Here is a 12,224-nt window from a genome sequence, read left to right on the forward strand (position 1 = left end):
AATGGTACTTGGCCAAATAAGCAAACCTGCTGTACACTCAACATGAAATACATATTCTAATCTAGACGCTTACTCTAACTTTAAATAGTTACATTTTTATGAAAATTCTTTAGGAGCCAAAATAAGACCATGAAAAATGAGTCATGATTGCAGTTTAATTTTTAATGAAAAGCCAATGATTTTGTGTTGAAGTTTTATTTGCAAATATGGAGAAAGCATGACATACTTGAAGAACAGAAACCTTGAAAGTAAACACACACATATACATCTCAGACAAATTAAAGCCTTCCAAAGTTGGCCTGCTTATGCGGTCCCAGTGAACTCAGCCTTTGCCACATCACATCAATCCAAAAAAAATAGACCAAACTAACATTATGATATGCAGAATGCCAACTTAAAACACATTATAGTGAAAAAAAAAAAAAAAAAAGCTTGAGACATGTGGCAGACACACTTTCTCCAGACATTCAATTTCTAATGAGATGCCTCCGTGACGTCAGAATAGATCAACATTTCAATTCGGATGTTCACTCTTCCAACCTCATCTTGAACACTGCATTAGCCTGCTGAAGCAGACCAGCTTAAAAATGTAACCCTTAAACCTTTTTGTCACCCTAACAACAAACAGAGCCACGGTGAATGATGGGGTTCAGCAGAGCGGTGCAAGAATTTCAAATATTGGGAGGGATGATTTTGCCATGTCTAATGGACCCCTTTCACATTTCCGGGTTTTTCAGAATCTGAAATTGTCATAGAAATTGTCAAAGAAACATAAGAATTTTTTTTTGCTTGTTTTTTGTTAATTTGATGCAAAGGCAATATAATACTAAAGTATAATGTTTATGTATAATACTTAAATAAAAAAATTGTAAAAAAAAATTTGCTCAATTAACAATGATGATGACTGTTGAAACGCATTATCACAGCCTGTGAAAAGGGTCCATTATGGGGTGGTGGGGGGCCTCAATCATTTGGTCAGTTTAAATCCAGCACCTGTAAGGTCCTGTTCATCTGCCTCTATTTTTGAGTGCAACGCCTACATCTCAAAATCCACAACAGATGCAAAGAAGTAAGTCCCCAACCTTCATTTTTCTTTTCCACTAATAATCAGATGTACAACACAATACAGAAGAAAAGATCTTTTGATACTTACATTTTATCGCAACTCTAAAGTCAACAGAAGATAGAATCAAGCCTCACCCTGCTTATTTTTAGCACTGGAATATTCTGTTCCTCTCTGAAATGTCATATTTTAGAAGTTAAATGGCCATTTCATGTTGACTCAACAGTAAATCATCGGCTGCAGTCTGGGTAATTACGCTCTGCAAAATTCTTATGATTTAATAGCAATTTCTAACATTATGCAAATTGATAGCCAATTACACAGTGCTCCCTCGGGAGAAAACAAGAAAACAGTTACTTTTAAAGATTAGCATTATAAAATATCAGATGGTGTCAGCACATTTGATGAAAAGACCATATACGGATGACATTCAGACATTTTTGGGGCCACTGTTGATATTAAATGATGACACATATCAAACAAAAGAACTGAATCATATCTTTAGGTGTGATAGAGAGCCGACAGACACCATGTTTTCTGAGTTCTGTTCACTTTATTTGTGGAATAGACTTTACACCTCTGTGCTTTTGATATTTAACTCTTTAATCTCCTACAGGGAACCGTTTCATCCAACAACCCCTCCTTAAAATGAGCAGGTACCTGACCAACTACTACATTTACCACTTCACACTACTAGAGAGAGAGAGAGAGAGAGAGAGAGAGAGAGAGAGAGAGAGAGAGAGAGAGAGAGAGAGAGAGAGAACCAAAAAGAACGTAAAAATAACTTAGGAACAATGCTTGTAAACAGTAACAAATATATTTTTCAGCACAATCAAGTGCACATTCGCATTCCTCCTTTTTTGTACTCATTTCCATATATAATTGTATCTTTCACTTCTGTTCTGTAGTAAAAAATAATTACACTATTATTGCCTGTCTCATTGTTGCTTATGATATTTAACAGATGAGCTTTAAATCATATTAGAGAAGTGGTTCACTGGACCCTTACATAGCTGTGTTCGATGCATAAGCTATATTGTATAAAAATAGCTAGGATTTAAAGGTTACACTTAATTACTAAGCCAAATGAAAAATAAGTTGAAGTGACTCTAATTACCGCAGTAAAACTCAATGACAGTGGTAAACGCCCTCCATTTGCTTTAAAATGCTATAGAAACCTTTCATTTTCCCATGGGAGAAAGCACATAAAAATACCTACAACGGTATCCATGCATATCTGTGATCAAATAACACAAGTCATTCCCAGTCACCCATCACACACACACATCGCCGCACTAGTCCGACCTCAGACTTTTGCAAAGAACATGCCTGAATGTTTTTATTTAATAAATTTTTTATGTGCACGTCTGGTGCAGCACGTTTGATCATTAATACTCAGTAAATATCATCTTTTTTCATCAATGTCAAGAAAGAAAACAGGACAAACGAAGCGGAGGTAAAAGAAGTACCATGCAAAAGTATGTGAGAGTAGCATGTTGGCGGCTCCATTCTCTGCCATGGTATCTACTATACAACATCATGCATGTTTGGGTCAGAAATCTTGTCTTTTTGGTGGGGTTTTGAAGATGCATGTGAGCTAAAGACGTATGATACAAATATTGATACATATACACCACCTCCTTTATAACAGCCATTGTTTCTGTAATTGTATTTTTCCCTGCAAAGATCTACGGGTTCAATATATCGATGTACTTTATGATAATTTCCACATTTGTAATATTTCCTGCAACTGTATTACGCAGTGGACGTATAGGCATAATTCCTGGTTGTTGAAACATTGCATATCTTAAAAGTAAAAGGCCTTCTGTGCCACTATAACTGCTGATTTATCATAAAACGCTATTGAGTTCATCTTTTCAGTCTCCCCCAAGCTTGGAAGATCAGTTTCTGTGTGAACTGTCCGGGGTCACAAAAACACGTCAGCTCATGCGAGTCCACGTCGAATTGTGGATTTTGGAATGAAGCAGATTCGTTACAAGATGCACTTTGTCTTTTCTGTGGAATTTGCGATCTTTCCTGGGAGAAGCCCCCATCTCTTTCTTTCTGTTGTGCAATTTGGGGATGCTTGTGTGCTTGTGGTGGTTATAAGGAAGAGATCTTCACCGTCTCATGGGTGTAGAAATTAGTGCGAGAGTTGCGTAGGATTCCGGGAAAGGCAGGAGAGGGCGGCAGACTCTCGTCAGGGGTGTTGGCGGGTGGGGTGGGTATACTGATTATAGCCGCGGTGAAATCCCTATCTTCACAGTTTAGCTTCAGGTCTTCAGTCCGGGCGTTGAGACTGGAGCGGCTGTTTGGATGTGCACACAAACACACACACACACACACACACACATAATTGATACAGAAGTTATTTTTCAACCACAATTTTTTTTTCTTGTCATTGATATAAAAATTGCAGAAACATTTTAACTAAGCAGTGATACTAGTCACCAGTGTAGATTTTATTTATTATAAATGTTGTATTAATATTGCCAACTTCAGTATTATATAAATTATTTTCTATGACAAAAAAGGTGTGTGTGGGGGGGGGGGGGGGGTATTTATCATCTTTATAACAAGTGTTAGAAATCTGAAGAAAAATGTAAAGAAATATTTCTAATGTCAGAACAGGAAAGGAATTGAAAAATTTGCATAAAACATGAATTTCAAACAAATTTCATATTTATTTATTTATTTATTACCGTATGAATAATTGTGAAAATTAAATATTTAATTTCAAATGATTATGATAATAATAATGTATTTATCTAATATTAGATTGTATATAAATGATAAATCAGTATACATTTTTATGCAACTGCTCCACAATTGTGTGTACATAATACATTTATGAAATAATTATATATTTATAATTATAAATTAATTTATATAATATATATTAATTTATATAGTATTTAATTACAATTAATTAAATGTAAAGTAACAATTGTAGGTAAACGTTATGACAATGTTAGTAAAAAAATTGTTGATTGTTTGATAAATGAGATTTAAATTTGATATATATATATATATAATCACATATTTATTATTTCATAATCTAAATGATTATGTATTTATTTCATAATTATATATTTATATAATTCTAAATTATATATCTACATAAAGGATAAATCACTATAAATGATTGGAAGTATAGCATTAGTAAAAATAGAATTCAGGCTAGACTGGTTCATGTTCTATGTTCTATTACAGTAATGAGAACTTTTTATAATAATTGAATTGTAATAAAAATAATGCAAAAATGTATAATGTCTCTCATAATACGTTTTCTTTTCTTTATGCAAAATGATTTTTAGAGTGAATATTGAAATCTATGATCAGACCTTTGGAGTCCAGAAGAGGATTTGTGCACTTGCAGAGTGTCCAGCTCCTGGACGCTGCCCCGGCTGACGGATACGGTGGAGTTGGCGAGGCGGATGGCTCTTCTCTTGGCCCTGCGGGGGCAGCAGGATGTCGACATCCCCTGCTGGCTGGAGATGGAAGTGCTGCGACTGGTGCGATAACCCATTGACTCAGTCATACACATCTCACTGAACGTCAGCTCGTCTGTGAACTCATGATTCTGTTGGACATCACAGGAGGAATGCTTCATGAAACTTTCTGGATCATGCACTTGAAGGAGCACGTAGGATATTCTGAACTCAAAATGTATCATAATTTGAGTTGTACTTACTGTTGTCTTTTCCAGACAATGCAGCAGGTGATGGTGTTGGTGCTCGAAGGAAGATTTGTTCTTCAGACACAAAGCGTTGTCACTGTCCCGATCCTGAAAGATAAAAACACCACAAGAGTTTATTTAGGACGATCATTAAGCTCAGGTCTTTAGAAACTCACCTTAAAACAACAACCTAAAGTGAACACAAATCTATTTAAAGAGACCATGACTATTTACAGTCTTCAGAGCATAAGAATGACTTCAGGTTTATTTTTACTGGATGGATGGATGGATAGATAGATATAATTATATTACATAAATTATATAAAAATTATAACCTATAATTATTATTAATTATACTTGCCCTAGTAAGTGTCACTAAACATAAGAATATTAATAATGTATTATAATTAAAATGACTATTAATATTAATATTGTTATTACATATATATAACATATATTGTTTTTATTATTACAAGTTAAAAAAACTGTTTAAACTGTATTCTGTTTTCAAATATATATATATATATATATATATATATATATATATATATATATATATATATATATATAAAATTGAATACAAGTTCAAAAGAACAACATTTATTTGAAATAACATTTTTTGTAATATTCTAAGTGTATTTAATTATTGTGTTTTTTTATAATTTGTATCAACTGAATGCATCCTTGCTCCTTGCTAAATAAACATTAATTTCTTAAAGAAAATGTTTGGCTATAAAATTGAATGGTGTATGTGTGTGTGTATCATATTGATAATTTCTGTAATTTCTCTCTCTCTCCTCTCTCTCTCTCGCCATTTTTCTACAGTACATACATTTTTTTTGTTGTTAAATAAATACAGATAAAATATGCACATTAAAGACGGCTAAAAATGATCAAAAACAGTCAGCAATGAAGCGAGTAGGCAGTGACCATGTTGTGTGACTTTGGTGTGCTGGGAGATTCAAATTGTGTTCCTGCCAAACTTGTTTGATACACTATGATACATTTCAGAATGTGAGCTGCTGTTTGAGTAGTTTTATCCCAGAATTACTAGATCAAATACATAATTTAACTACTTTCAACATTACACTGGCTCACTGAGGGTTAAAAGCATCATTGCCCTAATGTCACCTGTGATTTGACCTTGCTTCACCACGCAACTACCTCTCGAGACAGACCGCGATGTCACGCGCACGTATCCGGTAACCTCTTTAACCTCTCGTTGTAAAACGATCACAGGCAATGATGTCATGTCCCGGAGAACAAGCCTCTAAAGAAACAGTCCCAGAGTCTCCCTTTTATGTTTCCTGATATCATCTGGCCTCCGAGCACTTTGTAGCTCAAGTCAAGGTGGTTTATCGCTATTCTGGCCACCATCTAGAAGCAGCCCATCGGAGGCCTTTAAAAAGCAGCCGATCTTATCGAGAAAATAGAGGACGGTCATTCGGAGTGCATCTGACACCCAGGAAGGAGCAAGGACAGAAATGCCCCATCAGCCGAAACCAAGGATGACTGAGGGAGCCGGGACAGATAAGATCACCAATAACTGGACTTAAACACTATAAGTTTTGTTTTTGCTAAACTAAAAGTCCCAAGCAGAATGGCATGATGCAGCTACACCGCCGAAAACATTTGAGAAAGTTTGATCATGTAGGATGCATGTGGGAGCCAAAAGCAATTCCACTTCTTAGCTGGAAAAACTAAAACATCTCAATGCTTTTGTGGCCCAACAGGACGGATCTGGAACGGAGACAACATAATATAAAGTATTTCACTCCCATATAATCCAACACAGGAACTACATTTAAAAATGCCCCGAAGCACAAGTGTCTGAGCAAACAAATTCTAGAGAGCTGTTTCAATAAAGGATCCACTACGTTATCTTGACTCACAACAACAAGAGAGCAACATGCCGAATGCGATACATCGTTCGGTGCAGCATGAAATGAGAAAATGAAAGAATCTCAATTTGTCTTAACCTATGTCCTGTTTGACTGAGGAACCCAAAGTGAATTTCTCTGCCACCCGATCACAGGTATGCCAGCTATAAATTCCAAATAAATACATTTCAGTCAAATCCACAGGCAGCAATACTCTCTTCCCGAACACTCCATCAGGAAAAGAGATTTGCCTCCCTGCGGAGGAACTTCAGAGGGTATTAAACCATCAATCACTGACAGTTCCATTGGTAAAGAAAAAAAAAGTGCTGATAGGGACGTCACATTAAAGACACAATTATCTCAGTGGAGACGAGTGGAGATACAGCCATTGGATGAAAACTACCTGTGATTAGCATCTGTGCAGGCTGTACTGGTGTGAAACTAAAATGCATTATTTTAAAAGCTCCAGGGTTAGATAGAATCAAGAAATCTAGGCCACTGTCTTTTGTAAATCATAACAAAAATCATAACTTCTAAAAACATATTTTTTAATGATGATGGCGATGCTGGAATGTTCAGGATAGTTGCTTGGTTGTTGATGAGTGGTTGCTTACTGGTTAAAGTCAAATGGTGCATGATGAGTTACATAAATACAGGATTAAGTTTAATAATGCTACAGTATTTAAAATGGTTAAGTATTATTAATAAAGAAAAAAATAATCCTATATTTACTAATGCAAGCATAATTATGATTAATAATAATACTAATAATACTCATAATAAATTGTAATTATTATAATTTTTATTGACTTTATATTAATTATTGTAAATAATAATAATAATAATAATAAAACGTGTTAAGCACAACTAAATAAAATACAGTATTTCACATAAAGGGTTATTTTGATCTATAATTTTGAACATTTCAGACCATACATAATTATTATTGTTATTATTATTTTTTATATTATTATTGAAAATTTATTATTAAAACTATTTCAGTGGCATGTACTTGGGCAAATACAAGTTCATTTATAACAGGTAAATCATACATACTGTACATCACATAAACATTTGCTAATGACCTTTCTTCAAAGGTCAAGACTCGCATCGACTCTTGAGTGCTGATGACAGTGTGCAGACACAAAAGTAAGACCTAAGTAGAAATTCAAAGCCTAGAATAGGTCTCCGCCTGGCTTATAAATAGCACTGCAGGCCTGTTAGTAATGGGTTTATAGATCCACGCTGAAAAAAATACCCCCTCACTCGGGGATTGTAAATATTGGATTATTGTGGGTTTCACTACCTGAGAAGATTCCGGAGAACTCTACCTGCTGCATTAGTAAAGACGCAGATTGGATCTCTCTTTCGCTTTGAAACTCTGCCACCCTTCCTAATAAGTGGTATAAGATGTTGCATAGGGCCCGTGGCTACCAGAGGGCCTCATGTCAGGGTTCACACAGCAATGCTTGGTAATAATAACTTTGATGAAGTTTCCATTTATCAGTAATGTGTGTTTTATAATGAAGAGGTGGCACTATACAACTGGAGCTGAGAAGTGAAAAAAGATAAAAGAAAGTGAGCAAGATAAGGGTGCATTTTGAAAACTGAAATGGTGGTTGCTGGATTATATTTTAACTGTTTAATTCCACATTTTGCAAGCTCTTTGAAGATGCGCTGTGCCAGTGTAACAACAGTTATGAACATAAGCACCTATTATATAAATATATAAATATATATATATATATATATATATATATATATATATATATATATATATATATATATAATATTATATTTATATAATTATAGACATCTCATTATCTGAATGTTTTTGATTTCTGAGCGCACATTAGCTTATTTTCCATTGACCAGTTCAGTGTTTTACAACACTGCGCATTTGCCATGTAAAAGTTCATCAGATTTTCTCTTTGATTTGTGATGCTGAACTGCAAGTTCATTCTTTGACAGGAGGTGGCACTTGAGGAACAGCAGAAATACAGCCATATTTATATATTTATTTTATTTTATTTTTTGCACCTGCTTTGAATACAGCTGTTTTTCCTGCATGGTGAAGATGGATTTCAGCAGTGGGAAAAGGTGTGTTGATGATCTGCTTTAATCCCTGCAGTTATGATCTGATAAACTAACAGGCCACGAGTCTGGGACAGATAGGATTTTAAGACAAACACACTTCAAAAAAATCCTGCAAGGTGTAAATCCTGCTTTCAAGAAACAGAAAAAAGGGTATCTAGATTAGTTATCTGACAGAAGTGGTCAACATTCATTTTATGGCAAACAGCTAGGACGGTCACACATGAAATAAAAGCATACACCTTTGGAAGAAAATGAGGGTAAGTAATGACAGAACTTCCCTTTAAACCCTTTTATCTCTTTAAACTTATACATAGCTTTAAATAAATTGATTATGAATACCTGTAAGTAAATACTACTTTTAAGGTTAAACTTGTTTTATTTGGTTTTATTAGACGTTCTCATTAAGACAACACCACTACTGTGCAATGGGCATACTTGAACAATCCCCAACAAATGCATATTAAACTTTTTATGCATTTATGTACAGGCTACAAACATTGCTCCTCATTGCAAATATTTTTTTCTTGTTATATGAATATGTTATATCTTTATCTTGATTTAAGAATGTTCAGATATTTGATATATATGATATATACTTGATTTGATTCTTGCTTAGTCTTTCAGCAACTTTGAATTTGTGTTAAACAAATGGGAAAATCCATACGCTGTTATTTACACTGTATATCTTCGTTTTCCGCCTTTAAACGTGAAGTAGACTCTATATTCAGAATGTATTACAAGAGCAACAGAATAAACGACAAGCGCAGTAAACACACCCTGGAGCTAGAGGAACTGCAACGAGTGCAATAATTACATAAAACCACAGAAAGAAACAGACATTTCCCTGGGAAGGCAATTACCACAGAATAATGATAACCAGGGCTTCCTTAGAAAGGCAGTGACTGGAAAAGGGCAAGAGATTGTTTCCATTGGAACAATCATTGTACTTAATATCACTTAATGCAGCAGAGTAAATGCTATTTGTTTAAGAGATACTTCACCAACCCCCCCAAAAAAATAAAAAAATAAAAAAAACATAATTTACTCACACACAGATCATTCCAAACCCATAAGACTTTCTTCCTTTTGTGGAACATAAAATAAGTAATTTTAAAGAATGTTGCTAACTCCACAGTTTCAGATCGCATTTACTTCCACTGTCTGGACAAACAATACTATGGAATGGGAACCAAAATTATTTGGTTACCAGGATTCTTCCAAATATTGTCTTTTTTGTTTGGCAGAAAAAAATGCATACAGGAGCACAAAATAAGATATTCTAAAGAATATTGGTAAAAAAAAAAATTACAAAACCAAAATTGTTTGGCTACTGACATTCTTCAAAATATCTTCTTTATTTTTGTTCAGCAGAAGAAAATAAATGTATACATGAAGATAAAAGAAGATATTTAGCAGAAGGTTGGTTATAGTTTTGTTTCCCACTGACTTCAAATATGGACCAAAAATACTGGAAGTCGATGGGAACTGAAACGGTTATCAACATTCTTCAAAAAAAATAAAAAAATAAATAAATTGTTGTGTTCAGTTTCCTCAATGACATGAGGGTGCGTAAATGCTTTTCTTACAGCATACCCGCATGCTGGAAAGAGAAAAAAAAATCTGTTGAAATAACAACTGAATCATACTGTGATAAATTACATGAGGTAAAGCACATCATGAAACCACCCAGGAAGGAGAACCAGGACAAAGCTACATTTTCCTAGATCACCAGTTCTTAGATGGTGTAGTTATGGCATCTACCAGCAGGAGGCTAACCGAACCATGCTAACCTGAACCTGACCCCTTGAAAAACAAAAGCTTCCTGGGGGTTTTATCAAGGTGAGCATCAAGTGAACCGACTAGCCTTAAAGGGTCGTTGTAATTACTGTTGCGCATCCCACCTGTCCAGCATCACCTGCCCTACATTCCCAGTGTTGTTAATTGTGATTTCCTCACAGCAAGGATGCGGCGCCCCAGCCATGGCCCTGAAACTGCATTTAGCTGACTCTGAATGTCAGCAGCCATATGAAAGAGCTGTTATTACAAGGCACTTGAAGGACTGATGCATTCTCAGAGACCAAATGACTGACCTTTACACATACAGTAAAACTGTTTGATGAGATTGAAAAGACTATCTCATATCTCAGAAATCTGTTCTGTGTTCAGCAGCAGGCTGGCAGCCGAATAATATACTGTACTCTTTATGAGCTGGTGTGCTGTGCTTTAATGACCCTTCATGTCATGCTGTGAATATGAATACTTCCATGCTGGAGCTGGAGCTGAGATTCTCGTTGCTGGGTTTGACTGTGATTTAATGTGTTGTGTTAAAATTTTAGAGTTTAATGCTTTTTAAATCTGAAGAATTAGATTTCTGTTGTAGTTCTGAGCTGGGAAAGTTATGCGTTTGTAATGGACAAAGACATTTTGATTAATATTTTAAAGATGGCAGACTTTGGCAATTTTTTTTATAAAGAATTCAAATTAATTTACCCGCATGTTTTTCAAAACCTATAGGATTTAGATTTCTTTCTTTCTTTTCTTTCTGTGGAACACGCACAGTAAAAAACTTGGGGGAAGTTTCAACAGCTTCACCAACTTGGCCAGAAACGTGCATGAACTGTTTTGATGGTTTTCATTCTTAAATTTGCTTACGTCAAGCGAGATGCTCATGTTAGCCTTTAAACAGAAAACCATCTTATTATGGCAGATCCAATTTCAATCATTTCTGCTGGAGAATTATTGCAGCATCTATTACACTCTGTGTACGCAGACACCGTACTAACGCTAGATGAGAGAACACTTAACGATTCCTTCTCAACAATACAGTGCGACTTCCCAGAATACACACAAACATTACTGTCTAATTTTCTCTAGACTCACATAGTCAGATGTTTAATGTCTGTGCTGAAAGATTCCACTTATGTTACAAAACTCTGTGTATCTTTTTAGAGATTTGATGTCAGGCAAATTTCGTCAAATCCTGTGGAGCAGCCTAGGAGACTGATAAAGACATCAGTTCTACAGTTCATTTAAATATATAGTTAATTAACTATAGTTAAAAATATATTTTACACCAAAATGAAAGTCATTTACTCATCCTTACATTGTACCAAACTTGTATGATTTTCTTTCTTATAATGAACATAAATAGAGACATTGTGAAGAATTTTAACAAGGGATGGGTCCTCAAATTGTTTATTTTTTTTTTAAAGCATAAAAGTATCATAAAAGCATATGATTTGTGCACTGATATATAAGTTATATGATAGCTTTTTGTTTTGGAACAGACTGAAATTTTATTTTACTTTAGTCTGTCTATTTATATACAAATTTGCTTTAATGATGCACAACAGGCAGATTTAGATTTTGTGCATGTACAGTATCCTGTGGTTCAAAAGTTTAGAGTCAGAAAGATGCATTAAAAATAAATAAATCATTTTATTCAGCAAGAACGCGATAAATTAAATTACTGACATTTATAATGTTACAAAATAAAAATTTCAGT

The 12,224-nt window shown here is 34.6% G+C and overlaps 1 protein-coding gene across 1 annotated transcript in view; it reads right to left on the reverse strand.

Annotated features, from left to right (window-relative positions):
- Positions 1-12,224, reverse strand: part of LOC128018936 (potassium voltage-gated channel subfamily D member 1-like) — a 55,016-nt gene continuing 42,792 nt past the window's right edge. The window contains exons 5-7 of the mRNA XM_052604828.1: positions 4,758-4,850; positions 4,408-4,646; positions 1-3,371 (exon numbers count right to left, since the gene is read on the reverse strand). Coding sequence (XP_052460788.1) covers positions 3,167-3,371; positions 4,408-4,646; positions 4,758-4,850 — 537 coding nt within the window. The 3' untranslated portion in view covers positions 1-3,166. The remainder of the gene's footprint in view (positions 3,372-4,407; positions 4,647-4,757; positions 4,851-12,224) is intronic.

Source organism: Carassius gibelio, chromosome A8 (genome assembly GCF_023724105.1).
Source record: "Carassius gibelio isolate Cgi1373 ecotype wild population from Czech Republic chromosome A8, carGib1.2-hapl.c, whole genome shotgun sequence".
NCBI lineage: Eukaryota > Metazoa > Chordata > Actinopteri > Cypriniformes > Cyprinidae > Carassius > Carassius gibelio.